This window comes from Lepus europaeus, chromosome 18 (genome assembly GCF_033115175.1).
Source record: "Lepus europaeus isolate LE1 chromosome 18, mLepTim1.pri, whole genome shotgun sequence".
NCBI lineage: Eukaryota > Metazoa > Chordata > Mammalia > Lagomorpha > Leporidae > Lepus > Lepus europaeus.
The window spans coordinates 13,274,121-13,296,239 of NC_084844.1; the positions used below are offsets into that span (position 1 = coordinate 13,274,121).

General features: G+C 41.3%; 1 protein-coding gene across 2 annotated transcripts in view; it reads right to left on the reverse strand.

The window, feature by feature from the left end:
* HELZ (helicase with zinc finger) overlaps positions 1 to 22,119 on the reverse strand; it is a 176,096-nt gene that overhangs the window by 84,235 nt on the left and 69,742 nt on the right. Inside the window, exons 14-17 of one of the 2 annotated variants that reach the window (XM_062215686.1) lie at positions 13,809 to 14,142; positions 13,237 to 13,367; positions 7,305 to 7,484; positions 6,704 to 6,808 (exon numbers count right to left, since the gene is read on the reverse strand). In XM_062215686.1, coding sequence (XP_062071670.1) covers positions 6,704 to 6,808; positions 7,305 to 7,484; positions 13,237 to 13,367; positions 13,809 to 14,142 — 750 coding nt within the window. The remainder of the gene's footprint in view (positions 1 to 6,703; positions 6,809 to 7,304; positions 7,485 to 13,236; positions 13,368 to 13,808; positions 14,143 to 22,119) is intronic. The other variant, XM_062215687.1, reaches the window with a different exon arrangement.

Consider the following 22,119-nt stretch of genomic DNA (forward strand, 5'->3'; position numbering starts at 1 on the left):
ACTGTGGCTCAGTATATTAATCCTCTGCATGCGGCACTGGCATGCTATATGGGCGCGGGTTCTAGTCCCGGCTGCTCCACTTCTGATCCAGCTCTCTGCTACGGCCTGGGAAAGCAGTAGAAGATGGCCCAAGTCCTTGGGCCCCTGTACCCACATGGGAGGCCCGGAAGAAGCTCCTGGCTCCTGATCAGTGCAGCTCTAGCCGTTGCAGCCATTGGGGAGTGAACCATTGGATGGAAGACCTTTCTGTCTCTCTCACTGTCTGTTAACTCTGCCTCTCAAATAAATAAATAAAATCTTTAAAAAAAAAAAAAGAAAGAAAGAAAAGAAAAGAAAGTGAACCAGCAGATGGAAGATTTCTCTCACTCTATCCTTCAACTAAACAAATCTTAGTAATTATCCATTTTTACTCCCCATTTACTAACCTCCTATTCACTCCTCTAATCAACCAACATGGCTTGCCCTTCAACCAACCAAGGAACATAAACACTTTCCATGACACTAGGTACCATGGAAGGCACCTTCGATTGCTCCTTCCTTGAAAGATTCCATCTCCTCAGCCTCCAGGACTCAACCTTTCTCTGCTCCTGCTTCCAACTCTCTAGCCTTCGTCTTTACCTCTCCCCTCATCTGACAAGCTCATCCATGCCTATGCCTTCACTCACCAGCAACACCCTGGTGACTCACCCAACTCTCCAGCCAGGACCTCACCTCTCAGCTCCAGCCTGCATGTCCAACTGTTTATTTATCAGGAGCAGTACAAAGGTAATATGAATATAAACTAATCTCACAATCATCTAAAATCTAACATAATAGGTTATTGGTTTATCTTTTTGAAAGCAAAATAAAAAATGTGTTTAATAAATGTCCCAATGTAAATTATATTTGTAAAACACTCCTATGGGGGTGGGAGTTGTGGCACAGCAAGTGAAGCCACCACTAGGGACGCCTACATCCTACACTGGAGTGCTTGTGATAGTGCCCACCTCCACTTCCAGTCCAGCTTCCTGCTAGTGCACTCTGGAAGGCAGCAGGTGATGGATCAAGTACCTGGGTCCCAGGGGCCGGCGCTGTGGCGCAGCAGTTTAACACCCTGGCCTGAAGCACCGGCATCCCATTTGGGCACCAGTTCTAGTCCTGGCTGCTCCACTTCCGATCCAGCTCTCTGCTATGGCCTGGGAAAGCAGTAGAAGATGGCCCAAGTCCTTGGGCCCCTGCACCCACTTTGGGAGACCCGGAAGAAGCTCCTGGCTCCTGGCTTCTGATCGGCGCAGCTCCGGTCATTGCAGCCATCTGCAGAGTGAACCATGGGATGGAAGACCTCTCTCTCTCTCTCTCTCTCTATCTCTGCCTCTCCTCTCTCTGTGTAACTCTGACTTTCAAATAAATAAATAAATCTTAAAAAAAAAAAAAAAAAGGTACCTGGGTCCCTTCACCCACGTGGAAACTCAGATGGAGCTTCTGGCTTCTGGCTTTGGCCTGACCCAATCCTGGCTACCTGGAGTACTTGGGGAATAAAACAGTGGGTGGAAGACTGACTTCCTCTTTCTTTCTTTCTTTCTTTCTTTCTTTCTTCCTTCCTTCCTTCCTTCCTTCCTTTCTTTCTTTCGCTTTCTCTCTCTCCTCATGTAAATAAACTTAAAAAAAAAATTACTGATGGAATGGAATGTAAACAGTAAAATTAACCACATCACTTTGAAAAGATGCAAAAATATTAGCCATATTATCATCAGCAATGCAAAATAAAGTTTAAATCTCATTTATAAATTATCTGCTCTGATATAATTTGTATTTAGTATGGCTATTTAAATTAAGCATGCAGGGGCTGGTGTTATGGCCACCATTTCAAATGGGAACCAGTTAAAGACCGAGCTGCTCCACTTCTGATCCAGCTCCCTGCTAATGCTCCAAGGAAAGCAGCAGAAGGTGGCCCAAGTGCTTGAGCTGCTGTACCCACATGGAAGACCCGGAAGAAGCTCCAAGCTCCTGGCTTTGGCCTGCTACAGCCCTAGTTGTTACAGTCATCTGGGGAGCGACACAGTAGATGGAAGACCTCTCTCCCTCTCTGTAACTCTGCCTTTCAAATAAATAAAAATAAATTCCTAAAAATAAATAAATAAATCAAGTATGTAAATAACAAGAATTTAAACTCCAAAACATTAGTAGTGTTTTTCTCTGGCTGCTAAGATTTTTGATAATTTTTATTTTCTTCTTTGTGCTATTCTATATTTTCTTCAACAAATATTTCATTGCAAAAGTGAAATAAGCCATTTTCTAAATTACTTAACTAAATCCAAGCATTTTCTTCTTCTCAAAGGGGAAAAAAAAAAGGAAAGAAAGGAAAGAAACTGAAGGCCCAAGCTTCATTACTGAATTTTTCCACAATTATCTTGGGAAGCAACCTCAAGTTGGAAGTAATCAGTACACAAAAATACAAAGTTCAGGGCAAGTGTTTGGCTGAGCATCCTCTATTGGAGTACCCGGGCTTGATTCTTGGCTCCAGCTTCTAAATCCACATTCCTGCTGCTGCAGATCCCCTAGGTGGGAGGCAGCAGTGATGGCCCATATAATTGGGCCCTTGCCACCCACATGGGAGACCTGGATACCTGGACTGAGTTCCAGAAACCAGAAATTTGGCGTGTGAATCAGTGAATGGGAGACTGTATGTGCGTTTGTTTTCTCTTTCTCTCTGCCTCTCAAATTAGAAAACAATATAAAGCTACATCACTGGACCTATTTTCTTAAAAATATAATGTTCTAGTGCTGACTTTAAAAAGATTATTGAAAATACACCAGGGTCGGCACTGTGGCATAGCAGGTAAAGCTGCCGCCTGCAGTGCTGGCATCCCATATGGGCGCTGGTTGGAGTCCCAGCTGCTCCATTTCCAGTCTAGTTCTCTGCTATGGCCTGGGAGAGCAGTAGGAGATGGCCCAAGTCCTCGAGCTTCTGCGCCCATGTGGGAGATGAGGAAGAGGCTCCTGGCTTCTGGCTTCAAATCAGCGTAGCTCCAGCCATCGCAGCCATCTGGGGAGCGAACCAGCAGATGAAGACCTCTCTCTCTCTCTCTCTGCCTCTCTATAACTCTGCCTTTTAAATAAATAAATAAATCTTTAGAAAAATAAATAGATAAAAATAAAATAAAATGCATCTAGGTGGGATTATGGTGTAGTGGGTTAAACTGCCTCCTGTGACACTGGCATCTCATACCAGTGCCAGCTGGAGCCCTGCTGCCCCACTACCATATTAGCTCCCTGGTAATGCGCTTATTTGGGGAGTGAACCAGCAGATGGAAGACCTCCCTTTCCTTCTCTCCCTCCCTGCGACTCCCCCAACCCCGCCAACTCTGCTTTTTAAATAAATAAATCTTAAAACACTTACACACACACACACACACACCCCTAGGCATCTGGAGGCTGGTATTGTGGCATAACGGGTTAAGCTTGGGGTGTCCACAGCCCATCTATTGGAGCACTTTTCTGATCCAGCTCCCGACTAATGTGCCTGAGAAGCAGCAGATGATGGCTCAAGTTCTGAGTCCCTGAGTTCCTGGCTCCTGGCTTCAGCCCGGCCCAGCCCTGGTTGTTGTGAGCACTTCGGGAATTAAGCAGTAAATGGAAGATCGATCTCTCTGTCTTCTCCTTCTCTACCACTTTGCCTTTCAAATAAATAAATTCATGAATCTCTAAAGAACACACACACACACACACACGCCTAACATCCTTCAAAGTCAGAGAACTGATGGTGACAAATGATACTCTCAAGTTTATAAGGACACTGCTTAAGTCATTTACCGATTTTCTACAAAGGAACTGGGCAAATTACAATGATTCTTAAAACAAGAGACAGTCTGATTATATGTGATTATTTATCACTGTTTTCTTTACGTATTGAATTCATATGAAATAATCAACTCCCTCCCCAAATGTTATTACTCCAGATTCTAAGGATCAGAAAGGCTTCATCCCAGAGGGAAATCTGTTTCTTTAAGGACCTACATAAAATAATAAAATTTTCAGTTTGCCCAGAAAGCAGTCCACGCACACTTTCTCCACAATGTCCCAATCTACTGTCAGCTTCGCTAGAACCCGATACTGAGCCTCACAACCACACACAAAAACTGGTTTTCCTTCTATTTCATTTTTAAATCTTGCAATTCTAATGAAGAAGTGAAAACTGAAAATCAACCTTAAATGGCTGCTAAAACCTCTTATCCCCAAATATTTAAAGCTCAGTTTAAAACTCCTGGCAGCTAACAGAATTTTATAAATTGTAACCACAAACATTTACTGTACAAAGTTTGTGACAGTTTTCACACCATAACGCTTTTCAGGGCCTGGTCTGGACCGCACAGTGCTGGGAAACAGCAGAGTCCTCCTCACTGTACCCCGCACTGTGCTCACAGCCAAGTGCAGACACACAGTGCCCTCTTGTGTTCCTGCTGCATCCTGGGAAGAGTCAGACAAAGCTGAGCTCCAACAGCACCATGATCACATCTGTTATCCATTAGGAAAATTACAAATTAATGTTAATATACTAATAGATGGTGCTAATAAATTCTAACAATTCAGTACCTTCATCCTGCTAAGAAATACATTTGCAAGCGAACCTTTTCCAAAAAAGGTGAAAAGTAACCTTTTCCAAATGATGAAAAGTAAGGTCATACAAAGAAAATATTTGAGGAAGTTCACCTTTTTTTTCTTATTCCATCTACTAACTGAAATAACATGACACCTGCATTTGCATATAGTAAAGTATTTTTCCATCTTGGACTGAATCACTCTAGAGAGGGGGGATTTTTCTGTTAGAGGGCAAGTTTCTGGGCCTCCCCAAGCATATACACACCCTACTGGAATATAGCATCTTATTCTATATATTTAGATGCACTACATGTTGGGATGATAATGTTCAAAAAGTAGTTTACATAGAGAAAACTAAATATCACCGAGCAAAATCAAAGATTTTAATGTTCATCAACAGCTCCACAATCCTAAATGTCAAATGACCCAAGCTAAATTGCCCAAGATTTGAGGGGTCTATACCGTTTCCAAGCCATGTATACCGTAACAACTGAAACCATCTTGTTTGCCACACACACACACACATACACACACACAAACCCGCTACCAACAGTAAGAACAAACAAAACAGCTTATCTCTTAAAATAAGAATACTCACAGCAAATGCTACCTATTCAATTTTCACTCAGGAGCTTTAAAAGACTAGAATCTTGGGGCTGGCGCTATGGCAAAGCAGGTGAAATCACCATCTACTATGCCAGCATTCCATGCAGGTACTGGTTCAAGTCCCAGCTGCTACATTTCTGATCCAGCTCCCGGCTAATGTGCCTGGGAAAGCAGCAGAAGATGGCCCAAGTACTTGGGTCCCTGCATCCACATGGGAGATGGGATAGAAGCTCCTGACTCCTGGCACTAGCCTGACCCAGCCCTTGCTGTTGTGGCCATTTGCGAAATGAATCAGCAGATGGAAGACCTCTCTCTCTCTCGCTCTCTCTCTCTGTCCCACTCCCAATTCTCTCTAACTTGGCCTTTCAAATAAATGAAACAAATCTTTAAAAAAAAAAAAAAAAAAAAGGACTAAAGACTAGAATCAGAAGCAAACTGGCTATTGATAAATTTATCATTCAATAAATACATTTTTATTTATGCTGATTGTATATCTGTGATATTTTACTAAATAAAAAAAGACCCTACTTGAAATAATTATTATTGTTTTGTCTTCCAGAGTGAAAACAAAGTATGACATGAAAAGCTGTGTTAACAGGCCACAGGTACTGTTCTCTCTGTTGTTTTCTTTCTAATGGAATCTTAAAAAAATGGCTTTGTTTATAGTTACAAAATAATTAAATAGCGTAATTTCATTGTTCTATGCTTGGGCTAAAAAGTTAGTGAATCGTGGTTCAAAAGTGTGGTTAGAAATTAATTTGTTAGCAATAATTATTCTCGAACAATCTAGGGTATGACATATCAGTTTGTAAAATGACAAAACTAAACATTAATTCATATAACAATGAAAGCAAATGGCATAATATAAAGCCATTTAATGAGTCTTTATTGTTTTCTGAAGAAAGGGATCTGTATTCCCCCACACTTCTGTATTTCAATGTTTCATGTACATATATACTCAAAAAACACTTTTCTGTGTCAACCTAAAATTTTCTTTGACGCTATGTCTCTCAAATGGTAGCCAAAAGTTAATGCTCATTCTGTCTGGTCACAGCAGTCACTTCACGTTTCACGCTTCTCTGATGTGCAGTCCATGAAAACACCTGCATGATCACAGTCAAGCTTCTGTCTCCAGACAGAACCATCACCACATGACTACGCTGCCACGCCAAATGTACGGAAATCTTAATTATTTCATTTAAATTCATCATATTCCTATTATTTTATCATACTAGCTTCTAGAGGTACATACCAAAATCTACTCAGGTTCTAACAACATTTTCACACACAAAACTTAAAAAAGGATGTCTTTCTCTTCACTTAATGTTTAAGAAATGAATGATCAAAGATTTTTACGTATTTCCTTAATTTAAATGATGTCTTCAAACGACATAACCTCTAAATGCCAATGCACAGTGAAAAATTTTGGTATTTCCAAAGTTACTAACATCTTTATAGACACCTTTTCTTAAGAATAATAAAGTATGACACAGATACATAATAAGCCTTGAAGAAATACCTGAGAGGTCTTGCCTGGGGATTGCCTGCTTCTACATATGGATGTAAATAATCCTTTATGTAGAGATCAGCAGCACTATTAGAATGGGTGCAAATGAGAATCCTGCTGAAATAAATGGTGCAAATAAAAAGAATGATAAAACACAAAACTATTCAAGCAGTACAACACCAAAAAAAAAAAAGCAGTGGCCATCTTAATACACATTTCCCTCAACCTTCTCAGTAATCTCTAACATTATTCGATGATGTCTTTAGGAAATTACATTACTCTTTAAGCTATAAAGGAAGTTCTCCAAAAATTATTTTTAAATTCATCATATAAAAACATATTTGTTAAACCCAACTCTTTTGGCTTTAAGACATATCACAGACTTTAAGTTTCAAATGCTGTTTAAAAACTATCATTGTCTACCCTGCCAATTTTGAAACACAGTATGTTTTAGAAGAATTAAAATTTTAGTGCTTTGGGGTTTAGTTTTTTTTCTTTTTTGATTAATTTTAAAAGCTAAGTAAATATTGTCTTGCCTAGCCCTCATTTTGTATTTAAAACAGGAACCGGGTAGCACCTGCTGGTGAATTCTGAGCACACCCCAGCCTCTCACCTAGTCTCCTGCTGCTGCAGTATGTGCTTGACGGCCTGAGCGAGAGTGAAGGTTTTGCCTGTCCCGTAGGGTCCGATGATTAGAACAGGTGGCAGCTGTATTGAAAGTGGAGTGGTAATGGCCAGAACAGCCTCTTTCTGCTTTGCATTTAGTCGAGGGTCCAACTGTTCATCCCACTGTCTATGGAAAATAAGAATTTAAGCTTTTTTAAATATGTGCATCTCATTAATGAACAGACATGATACAAAAGTACCCTGAATTTCACTGAACCATCTAAAACTACTAAAATAACATCACATCTATAAGAACTAATACTTATTCTAAAACTACATTTTAGAAAATTAACAGAGTCAGCACATGGTGGTTTACCATGTAAATCAAAAATTAGTTTACTTGTCCTATTCCAAGTGCAAAAAGATTGGCAAACTAGCTTAAAGAAATCACACACTTCTAGTTTGTTGATATCCAATCTATCAGAAGTAATGGCATTGTTTCAAAAATGTAATTTCTCTCTGTTACAAAAAAAGCATCAGAAAACTTTTCTGGTAATAAGTAGTAGTTTCTTCACATAGCAAATAAAATGCAGTAGAAAAACTAACTGAATTTCAAATGATAATCCATTGAAAGCCTCTTAGTAAGGCTTAAAACAAAGGGAAAAAGAAAAAAGCCTGTACGTTCCTAGTTAAGAAATATCAAAGTTTGGGGACGAGCACCGTAGCTTAGTGGGTAAAGTCACTGCCTAGGTCAATGGCATCCCATATGGGCGCCAGTTCTGGCTCCAGCTGCTCCACTTCTGATCTAGCTCCCTGTTAATGGCCTGGGAAAAGAAGTGAAAGACGGCCCAAGTGCCTGAGCCTCTGCACTCACATGAGAGACCTTAATGAAGCTCCTGGCTCCCAGTTTCTGCCTGGCCCACCGTTGGCTACTGCAGCCAACTGGGGGTGTACCTGCGGATGAAAGATCTCTCTCTGTCTCTCACTCTGTAACTCTTTCAAGTAAATTTTAAAAAAGAAGTTTGAAAAACAAAGAAACATAAAATTTTAAAGGACCTTAGTTTTGAAAATAGAAGTTTTTAGTTTATTTGTTTTCAGTATGGTCAGGGGGCTGGTGATGTGGCCTAATAGGTTAAGGAGCACTGTGATACTGGCATCCAAATGCCAGTTCAAGTGGCTGCTCCACTTCCTATCCAGCTTCCTGCTAATGCACTGGAGAAGGCAGCAGAAGATGGCCCAAGTATTTGGTTCTCTGCTACACACATGGAAGACCAAGATGGAGTTCCTGGCTCCCAAGTTTGGCCTGGCCCAGACCTTGTTGTTCCAGGGCCATATGAGTAGTAAACCAGCAGAAGGAAGATCTCTTTCTCTCTCTGTCATTTTGCCTTTCAAACAAATAGTGGCCCTTCTAATGCCTTGGCTAAGTTCTGAAGGTTTAGATGGACAGCAGATGCTGAAACAGATCAAACTAAGTGGAGAATCAACAGCAGTCTTTCTCACAACTACAATTAAAATACTAAATTCTACAACAAGTATGGGAAAAATGAGACAGATGTGAACCAAAACAGAAAGGGAGTATAAAGAGATGCTCAGAAAATTTGCAATCAAAGTGCGTGCAAAAGTGCGTGCAGACAGGAAAATCCTCTTTGTGTGATGCTACTCCATTTACATCAGCAGCTTGTTACTTATGGAAAATCTGAACAGTGGTTTTTAAAAAAGAATTATAATTAATGTTATATTATGACATAATCTCAAACCAACAAAATTCTCCTTAAGAATCTTAGGAGACAAACTTGGACCATAGAAATATGCCATTACTTATTTTTCTGAAATTAAAAAGATTTTAGATTTAAAAACAAAAAAGAGCTATGTGCAGTGACACTAACACCCTAGAAAGCTGTTTTCTCAATCGCAAGTATTTTCCTTCAGAGTCCCTCGGCATGGACCAGGTGGTCCACTTCCAATTCTGCCCAGGTCCAGCAACGTTCCTTCTCCTGTGAGTGCCGGCCCGGCTTTCGGTGATCAGTAAACCCACACCTAATCGGCGTGGCAGACACTGTGGAATGGCTGCCCTAAGCCAATCACAGCACCTTTCTGCTCTGCCTTCCTCTACTACTGAGCCTCACCAGCTGGTAAACTCCATTTCCTACCCCTCTGTGATGGAGACCCAATTGCAGTCAATTAGATGCAGGAAAAGGGCTTCTGTATCTAATAAAACACAAACACCCTCATGAGTTTTAATTTTTAAAAAACTAAACACAGAGCCCCTGCAGCTCATTCCCCTCCTCCTTCAGCTGCCTGATAAATAAACCGCAGCAGCCACGAGGCAATGAGGACGGAGAAGAAAACACGCGTGCTCTACACGGCAGGCAGAAAACAGCGGCCGTGGTCCTCAATGGCACGTCTGAGCCCCTGCACTCGTCTGGACCACCTGCCTCTGGGCCTAACCACTTGTCTAAGCCACAGCTCAGTAAACTGTTACTTGCACTCAAACCTAGCTACTAGGATTCTGTGATACCTATCCCCACTGGTTTCTTTACTGTACAAGGAGATAAAGATACTTACATCAGATGGTTAAAGACCAAATTAGGAAAGATATGCGATACCGCTTAGAAAAATAACTGAGCAATGAAAGTTCAATCGTGTCAGCTTCCAATGCTATAATATTTTCTAAGGATTTCAGAAAAATTATTATTGAATAATAGTACACACTTTTTTAAAAAAAAAAAAGCTTTTACAAATCTGGCGATCTTTCAAATCTTGAGACATTAATGAATTTAAGAGTAAGACAAGATCATATATGTAAATACAAATCTCAGAGACTAATGACAAATGCACAGCTCATTCTGTTTGTCTAGTGTTTCAGTGTAAATACACGCCACAGAACAAACCAGAAACTGTCAACATCCATCATCTCAAAAGCACATTTAGGGGCTGGCACTGTCGCACAGCAGGTAAAGCCACCATCTGCAGTGCTGGCATCCTATATGGGCACCAGCTTGAGTCCTGGATGCTCCACTTCTGATCCAGCTCTCTGCCATGGCCTAGGAAAGCAGGAGAAGATGGCCCAAGTTTTTGGGCCCCTGCATCCACGTGGGAGACCTGGAAGAAGCTCCTGACTGGCTCAGCTCCAGCTGTTGCAGCCTTCTGGGGAGTGAACCAGTAGATGGAAGACCTCTCTCTCTCTCTCTACCTCTGCCTCTCTGTAACTCTGCCCTTCAAATAAATAAATACATCTTTAAAAAAGAAAAAAGTACACTTATAGAAAGTCAATAAATAAAAACAAAGTGTTTACCACACTGCTTAATAAGGGACAGAAGACTTACAAAAGACATGGTAAGGGGCATCTCTGATATTCACGATTTAAAACAGTAAAAAGTCTCTTCAAGTTTATTACAAATAAAATTAAATTTAAATTATCTTATTCCCTGAATGAAATTAATTAAAAGTCCTTGCTTCCCCTGGCATAATGCACTCATAATTCATAGACTTCATGCTCAAGAACAACTTCCCAAGTTCATTTACCTACCTTTACTCATTCCGAAAGACTTTAAATGGCTTATGGTTTTTCAGAATATCCCTAGACATACATCTCTTTTAACTTTAAAAAATGTATTTATTTATTGTATTTGAAAGAGAGATGAGAGAGATGACAGTGAGAGACACAGAGATCTTCCATCCACTGATTCACTCTCCAAGTGCCTACAACAGCCAAGGCTGGGTCAGGTCAAAGCCAGGAGCCCAGAACTGAATCCAGGTCTCCTGGTTGGGTGTCAGGGGCCCAACACCCAGCATGCACAGAAAGCTGGAGCTGGAAGTGGAGCCAGGGCTCAAACCAAGCCCTCTGACATGGACATCTATACGACACTGCTGTGCCAAATGCCCACCCTTAGTTACTATTTAAGTTACATAAGTAGAGCAGCCTTTGACTTCAGTGTCAGTCTGGCAAGATGAAAAAGTTCTGGAGATTGGTTATAAAGAACGTAAAGCCCTTCAACTTTACTATATTTAATACTACTGAACTGCATATTTAAAACACTTTAAGATAGTGAGTAAACTTTATGTTAGGTGGATTTCATCACAATTTTTAAAAGTTTGTTGCTGTTGCTGTTGTTGTTTTTAATAAGAAAGGGGCCTGTGTTGTGGCACAGCAGGTTAAGCTGCCACAGGCATCCCATATGAGCACCTGTTCAAGTCCTGGCTGCTCCATTCCAGTCCACCTCCCTGCTAATGGCCTGGGAAAAGGAACAGAAGATGGCTCAAGAGTTTAGGACCCTGCCACCCATGTGGTAGACCCAGATGAAGCTTCTGGCTCCTTGCTTCGGTTCAGCCTAGCCCTGGCCGTTGCGGCCATCTGGAGAGTGAACCAGTAGATGGTAGATCTCTCTCTGTGTTTCTCTGTAACTCTGCCTTTCAAATAAACAAATAAACCTTTAAAAAACAAAATAAGAAAAAGATAAGGAGGCAAATATGTAGGGGAAAATTAAACAAACTTCAAGGTAGCTAATTTGGCTGGAGCCTAGGGATGCAGACGGAGGCTGCGAGTGTCAGGTAGGAAAAGGTAAAAACTCTCTAAGAGTACAAGACCAGACCACAAGGGCTTGTTTGTGTAAGGCGAGTCACCACTACCTCCGTATGGAGAAGGAGCCTGCAAAGACCGGGGAGCACTGAAATGACATCACTGTCGTAGGACACTAACTTTGGGAGAGATCTGTGGCTTGGTCCACAGAACAAGGACACAGTCAGCAGGACACAAGACCCACTCGAAGGCTCCCGAAACAGTCAGGTCTAAGTGAGGCACTGTCTCTAAAAGCAGAAAGAAGGAAAGAGATACCTAGAAGCCAAATCAAATGAGAGCTGAGGAGACGTCACGGGGCTTTTACAATCGGGAGATCGCTGATTACTCTCAGGAGAATGAGCAAGTGAAAAATAGAGATTACACAATGAGTAAAGAAAAACACTGGAAATAGGCAGATTATTCACTTTTAAGGCAGTAACAGGACAGAGCAGCAAGGGTAAGTGGAAACAAGGCAGAAATGATTGGGCTTTTGTGTTGCAAAGCATATTTTGGTTTGTTCTGTTTTTAGGATCACAAAAATGGAATGTGACGGGAAGTGATATACACCACTTGGAGGCCTAGCCCATAAAAATGCCCCACATGACACCGTGCTCATTCATCCTCTATGGGCATCTCTGGATGTCAGCACTCAGGGTGACCTTGGAAACCACATACTGAAGATACCAAAGTCTCTATCAGTCAGGGATGAAGGACACCCTACTGTGATTGGATTGATACAAATGATACATTTCCACTGTGTGGAGTCACTGAGATTTAAAAACAAAACAAAACAAAAAGATGTCATGAGACAACTGCGGGCAGGGGCCAAGGGGATAAAATCCAGTGAAAAAGATGGAAAGAAAAAATGCAGTCATACAGCTACCACTTCTGTCTATCCTTGAAACAAAATAGAAGCATGTTATTTAATTGATATAAAGATGTATCAAAGAGAATTCAAGCAGAACAATATTCTTGAAACCATCAAGTTAGGAGCACTTTCTGAAGTAGCAGCCTCTACCATCTTGTTCCATTTTGATAAATTATAGAAATGTCTTTATATTCAAAATTATTTTAAATAAACTATTTGCACCACTTTAGAGAGGCCCTAATTTTCTCATTCAACTTCTACTTGGAAACATCCCTAACTTGCTTGGCATCCTGTCAAATTAGAGCTGTTGAGAGAAGCAACCAAACTCACTCAGACTCAGGAAAACAAAAGAAATCACGTGATGAACCTCAGAAGCTTCACTCTGAGGGCCGTCTTCCTCTCCTTTCTTAACTACTCAGATGTCCCCTTTATAAAAGCATGCTTCATTACTTGATGCAGAGTCAACGTTAAGATCAACATGACTTCCTTCAATAAGATATCTCCTTTCTTTACCTGTTGGGACTCCACGGTATCGTAGGAGTCATACTGATGTCTGGAAACAAAACCCCATTGTCCTTGATCCTGTCTAGTGCATAATGCATTTCACAGAGAGGCAATCGATTTAACTGAAACTGAAGTTCAACCTGTAACACAAAATTCATTTAAAACAAAAAAAAAAAGGATTAAAGCAAACACTAATGCTGGCAGTTCACTAAAATACTTTGTAAAGATAAACACTTGCCTTTACAATTTTATAGCTTCTTTCTAAAAGAGTAATCATATTCTAATAATAATTATTACAGATATTTCTTTGTTTATTTAGCACTGGAATAAGTAATTTACATAGATCATCTCATTTAATAATGCCAAGGATGTAAATACTATTAACTTCATTTTACATATTAATAAGCTAAAGTATTTGTATATTAATCTCTAAACAAAAGTTCTGTGAACCATTCCTATGAAGAATACTTTTTTTAAAAAAAATCAACAGAACATGTATAAAATACCATGCCTTCAGTGACAACCAGCCCTATGACACTGTACCAATTTACTATGAATGAATAATATTCACCAAGGTATACCTGTGTGTCACAGTCAGGCCGGAGATGAAGTTCTTCACAGCATTCCCTGGATAGCCTCAGAAATATATATTCCTTTGTTTTTTCTTCAATAGTAGCTTCAAAAACCTTCTCTTTGGTTCCCTGGGTCTGTACTAACTTCTCATCAGGGACTGGCAATAAGTAAACGGCATTGACTTTGGTCATCACCAGTCGTCCAGCCAAAGTATCTTCAGAAAGTGTTTCAGTAAGCTTAAAACGACCGAAAAGTTGTCCATCCTGAGCATACTTTGCCCCTCCAGAAACTCCAGTGAGCATGAAGCTTGCTAGAATTTGCAACTGCACTTTTAGGTTGAACCTACATCAGAAGTAGAAAACTAGTTTGAATACTTTATATCAAAAACATAAAACTAGAAGCGTCAAACAAAATAAATCAAGCGTGAACACAGCAAGAATTTAAACTTATCATTTCTACTCTGTTAAATCAAAAAATAAAGCCTATATACTATCTACTGTCTTTCATACAAGTTGGAGACGAATGTTTTAAGTGAATAAACTCCCACAAGTCACATAAAGTTTCATACATAATTGTGTCAAAGAAAACACACAAAAATGCTTGAGCTTTAAAAAAAAAAGATCAATTAATAAAATATTATGTACTAATTAATTAAGTCTGTTTGAACACATTATAGAGACAATTTAGATCTTAAAGTCACCTGGAACCAGGCCAATGGACTTTAAATAGATTGCTTCCCAGCTGGATCCTAGCAGAAGATTCCAGCCACAAAATTTCTGTTTCTTAATGCTAATGAACAGTATCCACAATGTAGGCAGATGTCATGCAGCCACTGTGGATGGAGCAGGTGAGGCTCACACTACTAGACAACAGTTGTTGCACTCACTCACACTTCCATGTGCGCACATGAGAAGAGAATGTAAGTGTGTGAAAGAAACACAGAGAACCAAGATTTTTTAAAAACTTATTTACTGACTGATTTGAAAGACAAAGCATCAGAGAGAGAGGGAGAGATAGAGGGACAGATTATCTTCCATCGGCTGGTTCACTCCCCAAGTGGCTGCAAACAGCCAGGGCAGGGCCAGCTTAAGCCAAGGGCGGGGAAACTCCAAACTGGTAGTTGGGAGCCCAAGCACTTGGGCCATCTTCCACTGCTTTCGCAGGCACGTTAGAAGGGAGCCGGATTGAAAGCAGAGCAGGCAGGACTCAGGGTGGTGCTCCACTTAACTGGATGCACCGCAGTGCCAGCTCCTAGATTAGTTTGCATAGTAAAGGAATATGAAGTAAAGGAAGATTTAAACTAAGTGACAGTTCTTTGCCATTCTGAAATGGTACTGAGAACATGAAAAGAAATAAGGGGAACATTTTCTACATTATCTTTCAAAGTTTAAAAAATACAGGTGAAAAAACTAAATGGCTTCAAAATCTATACATCCATTTACAGAAAAGGCTTTTTTTTTTTTTGACAGGCAGAGTTTGACAGTGAGAGAGAGAGAGAGAGAGACAGAGAGAAAGGTCTTCTTTCCGTTGGCTCACCCCCCAAATGGCCGCCACGGCCGGCGCGCTGCACCGATCCGAAGCCAGGAGCCAGGTGCTTCCTCCTGGTCTCTCATGCAGATGCAAGGCCCAAGCACCTGGGCCATCATCTACTGCTTTCCTGGGCCACAGCAGAGAGCTGGACTGGAAGAGGAGCAACCGGGACAGAATCCGGCGCCCCGAATGGGACTAGAACCCAGAGTACCGGCACCGCAGGCAGAGGATTTGCCTAGTGAGCCACGGTGCAGTCCTGAACTTTCTTTTGAGATCTCCTTTTGTATGTAGTATATAAAGAAAGTAATATAAATCCTAGGAGGGACTAAAAGCACTTTCTAAAAGCATTTTAGGGATAGGTATTTGGCTGCTATGTAGTAGTTAGAGACACCACTTGGGATACCCACATCTGACCCTGGATTGCACCTAACAATTGACTCCGGATAATACAGACCCAGGAAGACAACAATGATGGTTCAAGCACTTGGGTGACTGCCCCCCACCATGGGAGACCCAGTTCCAGGTCCCAGGCTTCAGCCTGGCACAGCTTTATCTGTTGTGCATTTGAGGACAAAAGACATGGAAAAAGATCTGCCTGTGTTTCTCTGTTGTCTACCTTCCATTTAGATTAAAAGAAAATCTTCCTCAGAGAGAAGATATAGTGCATTCTTTCTCTCTTTGTGGTTAAATTGATTTCATCCTTTTTCCCCCCAACAACTCTTTTCTTTAAACTCCCTCTTTCACTGACTTCCATAAAGATGTACTCTTGTAATTTTCTTCCTCCCTCTCCAGGAGAGATCGACCACAGACTACAGCTCCAGCTACCTCCTTGTTACCCTCCCTGGTGAGGCTGCCCTCTTGTGAACCTCTCGACCCAGGTTTAAACCAACCATCAGGCAGATGCCTTTAATGCCTGCTCTCCAAACCCACTCTAAGCGAACCTGAATCACCATCTGACCTCCCAGCATGACCCTCAAACCAATCCTCCTAAGCACTGTGCAACACAAGAATGGTGCTACCACCCACCCTGGTGTCCAGACCAGAAACCAAGCCACCCTGAACTCTGCCGCTCTGGCTGACTCACATTTCCTCGTCATGTAATCACCAGGCCTGACTAGTTCCTAACTCATCTGCATCTCCACACCGTGAATTTAAATGGCTGCAACAAACTTTGAACCCGACTTCTTGCCTCAAATCTACTCGTCACACCACCATCAGACGATCCTGGTGAAACGCCAAGTCTGAGCAGAAGTGGCTTGCCACAGCTCTGAGGGTTAGCTTTAAACAGCCCTCGTTCCCTCCTATCTTGCACACCACCACAAAAGCACCCTGCTGTGCAGCTGTAATAACTGATTTGCAGCTTTCCTGAATTTTTTTTTAAATATTCATTTATTTGAAAAGCAGAATTACAGAGAGATAGGACAGAGAGAGTGGTAGTCTTCCATCTGCTGGTTCACTCCCCAAATGGCCTCAATGGCCAGAGCTGGGCCGGTCTGAAGTTAGGAGTCAGGAGCTTCTTCTCAGTCACCCACATGGATGCAGAGGCCCAAGGACTTAGACCATCTTCCATTTGTTTTCCCAGGCCATAGCAGAGAGAAGGATCAAAGTGGAGCCCATATGGGATGCCAGCGTTGCAGACTGCAGCTTTTACCCAATACATCACCACGCCAGCCCCTAAAACTTCTATGCTCTTTATTATCCTGTTTCTTATAACAGAATACTTTTGCCTTACTTCTTACTTTGACAAATCTAATCCTAGAAGTGAGATTTTTTTTTTTCCCTCAAAATTCAGCACAAATCCCATCTGTTCCCAAAAGCAGACATGACTTCCTTCCCAACTTGACCATCCTGCTTCTTCCAACTAATCGGGGCTAGGCGCCTCCCCTGTGGGGTCCCCATGCATTCCACTTCTATTACACGCCTATCGTCATGGGTCTGTCTCCACTAGATTACAAAGGAAACATACCTTAATAGCCTTAGAATCAGCAGTGACTAGCCTAGAAACTAATATTTATTAGAAATCTTGGTAAATTTTGTTCATTGAACTAGCTAAACATTTTCACAATAATTTGATTATTTCCAGGCACCACATTCCCATTTCAACTACTCCACATTATTCTCCAACAAATTCTTAAAATTCTGTAATATACCTCTCAAATATTGTAGACAACATATTAGAGTTTGGTTATTACCCCTAGCTTAGAAGGCATCATTCCAAAACACTTGGTCACAACTTAGCAGGCGTGAAAAAAAATTAACCCCATAGTTTTAATGCAACAAGAGATCCTTACAACAAAACTCCTGAGGGAGAGGCACTAGAAAATTCAAGAACTATAGCTTTTCAGGTCCGGCATTGTGGGGTAGCAGGTAATGCTGCAGCTGTGGTGCCAGCATCCCATATGGGCACTGGTTCGTATCCCCAATACTCCACTTCTGATCCAGCTCCCCGCTAATGGCCTAGGAAAAGCAGCAGAAGACAGCCCAAGTCCTTGGGCCTCTGCACCCCTGTAGGAGACCCAGATGAAGCTCCTGGCTCCTGGTTAAGTCCTAGCCACAGAGGGAATCTGGGGAATGAACCAATAGGTAGAAAATCTGTGTGTGTATGTCTCTTCCTCTCTCTTTGTAGACCTTTCAAATAAATAAATAAATAAATATATAAAATTTAAAAATCAACAGAAACAGGTGTAGAAATTTAAAAAAAAAATACAGCTCCTCCCATAGAAGGTTCACTATATGTTCAAGACGCAGACATAACAGACTTTCTAGAAGTTACTGCTGCTAATATCTGATTTTCCTGAAAGATTAATAAACCAAAAACTAAAATTTCATTAGTAGTCTCCCTTAGGTATTCTATTATGCATTTTTAATAATTTAATAACATGGTAATACCTAAAGTATAGCTTATAATTGTTATTTCTTAATAAGAAAAAAAACTTCTTCCATTGTTGCGAGTCACAATTTAAAATCAAAAAACTGAAGTAAAACTTACATAATTTCTAACCTTTTGAGGAATGCTAGAATAATAGACAACCAAATGTTCAGTGAATATAAAACCACACTTCTGGCAGATGAGATATATTGCTCTATAAAACTTAAGTGATATTTTAACTTTAAAAAAATTTTAGGTGTCTGCGGGGCTGGCATCCTATATGGGCGCCAGTTCAAGTCCCGGCTGCTCCTCTTCCAATCCAGCTCTCTGCTGTGGCCTGGGAAAGCAGTAGAAGATGGACCAAGTCCTTGGGCCCTTGCACCGGCATGGGAAAACCTGGAGGCAGCTCCTGGCTCCTGGCTTCGGATCAGCACAACTCCAGCAATTTCGGCCATTTGGGGAATGAACCAGTGGATGGAAGACCGACCTCCCTCCCTCCTTCCCTCCTTCTCTCTCTTTCCCCCTCTACCTCTACCTCTCCCTCTCCTTCTCTCTCTGTGTAACTCTGACTTTCAAATAAATAAATAAATAAATCTTAAAAAAAATTTTTTTCGGGAGATGGTGTTGTAGTATAGCAGATTAAGCCCCCACTTGCAATGCCCACATCCCATCCCTGGTTTGAGTACCAATTACTCTACTCTCTGCATCTTGGAAGGCAGCAGACAGCTGAAGTGCTGAGTCTCTGCCACCCATGTGGGGGGCCCGGATGGAACTCCAGCCTCTTGGCTTTGGCAGGGCCCAATCCTGGCTATTACAGGCATTTGGAGGAGTGAAGCGGTGGATAGAAGATACATCTCTCCCCCTGCCTCCTCACCATCTGTTGCTCTACCTTTTAAGTATATGAAAATAAACCTTTTTAAAAATTTCAAAGCTATCTAGTAAATTTCATTTCATGCAATTTCTGAATATATGACCAAAAATCAACAAAGTAATAAGACAATCCCTGGCCTTACTGAAGGAGAGCAACTGAACCCAGAAGTAACCAACAGAAGTTCCACACCATCTTAAGGATGAAAAGTGCATCCCATACTAGGCCTCCTCTCCCGCCGGCTGTTTGGACTGATAAGTCAGGCACAAAGACCCAATTAGGCATGCCACTGGCACAACTTAATGGACACAATCGCTTCAGCTAAAGTCAATTTCTTTTGAAAATGTATCTCTTAGAATCAAACAGATTCCACTTCAAGGTAGAATTGTTATTGATTGCTCACCATCATGTGGCTGAGGGTAAGTGAAGTACAAACAGAAAAAAAATCTCAAAAGAACTCAGAAGCATTTTTAAAACTTAAATGAAATGCATTATCCTTGCTACTTAATACATATTTCACACTAAAACTTAACATAAGAAGGCATCTTAATTTCTGGAATCATCTGTTTTAAAAATCATCTGTTTTAAAAATATCAAAATTTCGATTACAAAATCCAGGCTCAAGCCAAAATTTACTTTGTCTCATCTGGAGAGTTTTCATTCAACCTACTTTAAAAGAGGAGTGTGAAGATAAACTATGTCAAAGAAGTGGTGCAATCCTTTATCATCAAAAGGCAAGAAACCCAGTATGAACTCCCTGGATACTACTTTCATGATTAGCAATATTCTACTTAAACTGTCAAATGCCTGATGCATTCTCTAGACCGTGGGAAATATCCCACCAATCATGTGGCAGTTCTGACTATAATGTCACAAACAGGCATACTTCAGTGCATACAAAAACATCACTGTCAAACTACAACAGAATGTTCTTCCCAGTTCTAGTCTAACTGGAGTACCAATTAAACAGACAAGCAAAATGACCCAATCGCACATAAAGCCAGATGGCCGAAGGGCCAAACCCAACCTTCAGACTTTATAGCCCATGACTAGGAATCGATGTTACAAAGAAACATAACAAAAGAGGATATATAACCAAGATTTCAAAGGATCCATAAACTCTGAAATACTTACTATCTGGTCTGTATAGCAAAAGTTTGCTGAACCCTGCACTGGATCACAGTTTTTAATACATGTATTTTTTTATAGCTGCATGAAAATCTCCTGCAAATCCATTTTTTAAAATGTTATATTATTTGTTCTTAAAGATAAACAATGTGAATTAAACCTAAGGCAACATTAAAATGCATATAAATATTAGGTTTAAAGGGTAAAAGAGAAAACAAAATATGCTTTTTAAACAATATGAGGGCGGCGCTGTGGCTTAACAGGCTAATCCTCCGCCTTGTGGCGCCGGCACACTGGGTTCTAGTTCCGGTCGGGGCGCTAGATTCTATCCCGGTTGCCCCTCTTCCAGGCCAGCTCTCTGCTATCGCCCGGAAAGGCAGTGGAGGATGGCCCAAGTGCTTGGGCCCTGCACCTGCATGGGAGACTAGGAGAAGCACCTTGCTCCTGGCTTCGGATCAGTGCGATGCACTGGCCACAGCGGCCATTGGAGGGTGAACCAATGGCAATAAGGAAGACCTTTCTCTCTGTCTCTCTCTCTCACTATCCACTCTGCCTGTCAAAAAAAAAATAATAATAATAATAATAATAAAAATAAACAATATGAAACTTTGCCACTTTTGAAAATCTTCACAATCTACACCTGTGATTTGTCCCTTGTCGATCTACTTACAGATACACTGTGAGACGACTAACAGGAATACCTTCTTTGTATGTGTACTACATTTGTCTTGCCCTTCAATAAATTTCTTTTAAAGATTTATTTATTTTAAAAGTCAGAATTGCAGAGAAAGGGAGAAAGATTTTCCATCCACTGGGTCATTTCCCAGATGGCCACAATGGCCAGCGCTGGGCTAGGCAGAAGCCAGGAGCTTCTTCTGGGTCACCTATGTTGCTGGTGGGGGCCCAGGTACTTGGGTCATTGGCAGGGAACTGCATTGGAAGTGGAGCAGCTGGGACACTAACACACACCACCATTAACCACTATGTCACAATGCCAGCCTCATACTTTACTAAATTTTATAAGCCTGCTAAATTCAATCAGCCTTCACATCCAAGGTTACTTCTGGGTGAGAGTATCACCAGAAATTTAACAGAATTTTCTGGCACAGTAACTATTTACAAGTTATATATTAAAACTTGTTGTAGGGAACTGGTGCTGGTAAAGCTGCGGTCTACAGTGCCAGCATTCCATTTCCAATGGCTGCTCTATTTCCAATTCAGCTCTTTGCTATGGCCTGAGAAAGCCAAAGAAGATGGTCCAGGGGCTGGTGCTGTGGCGCAGCAGGTTAACACCCTGGCCTGAAGTGCTGGCATCCCATATGGGCGCCGGTTCTAGTCCCAGCTGCTCCACTTCCAATCCAGCTCTCTGCAGTGGCCTGGGATAGCAGTAGAAGAAGGCACAAGTCCTTGGGCTCCTACACCTGCGTGGGAGATCTGGAAGAAGCTCCTGGCTCCTGGCTTCAGATCGGTACAGCTCTGGCCGTTGCAGCCATCTGGGGAGTGAACCAGCGGATGAAGACCTCTCTCTCTAGCTCTCCTTCTCTCTCTGTGTAACTCTTTCAAATAAATAAATAAATAAATAAATAAACCTTTAAAAAAAAAAAAAAAAAACCTTGTTGTAATAAATTCTCACTTCTAAGGTTCTTAAAACCTCTTTTATAGTTAGCATATCTAACAATTCAAAAGTGATAGATACTACTGGAGCCAACATTTGGCCTTGCGAAACTTAAGGCATCTGCCTCCCAGATCAGAGTTCCTGACTCCAGCTTCACACTAATGTGGACTCGGGGAGGCAGCAGTGATGGCTCAGGTGCCTGGGTTCCTGTCAGCCACATGGCACACCTGGACTGAACTCTGGGTTCCCAGTTTTGGCTGAGCTCGGTTAGGCATTTGGGGAATGAACCAGTGGATAGGGGAGCGCTCT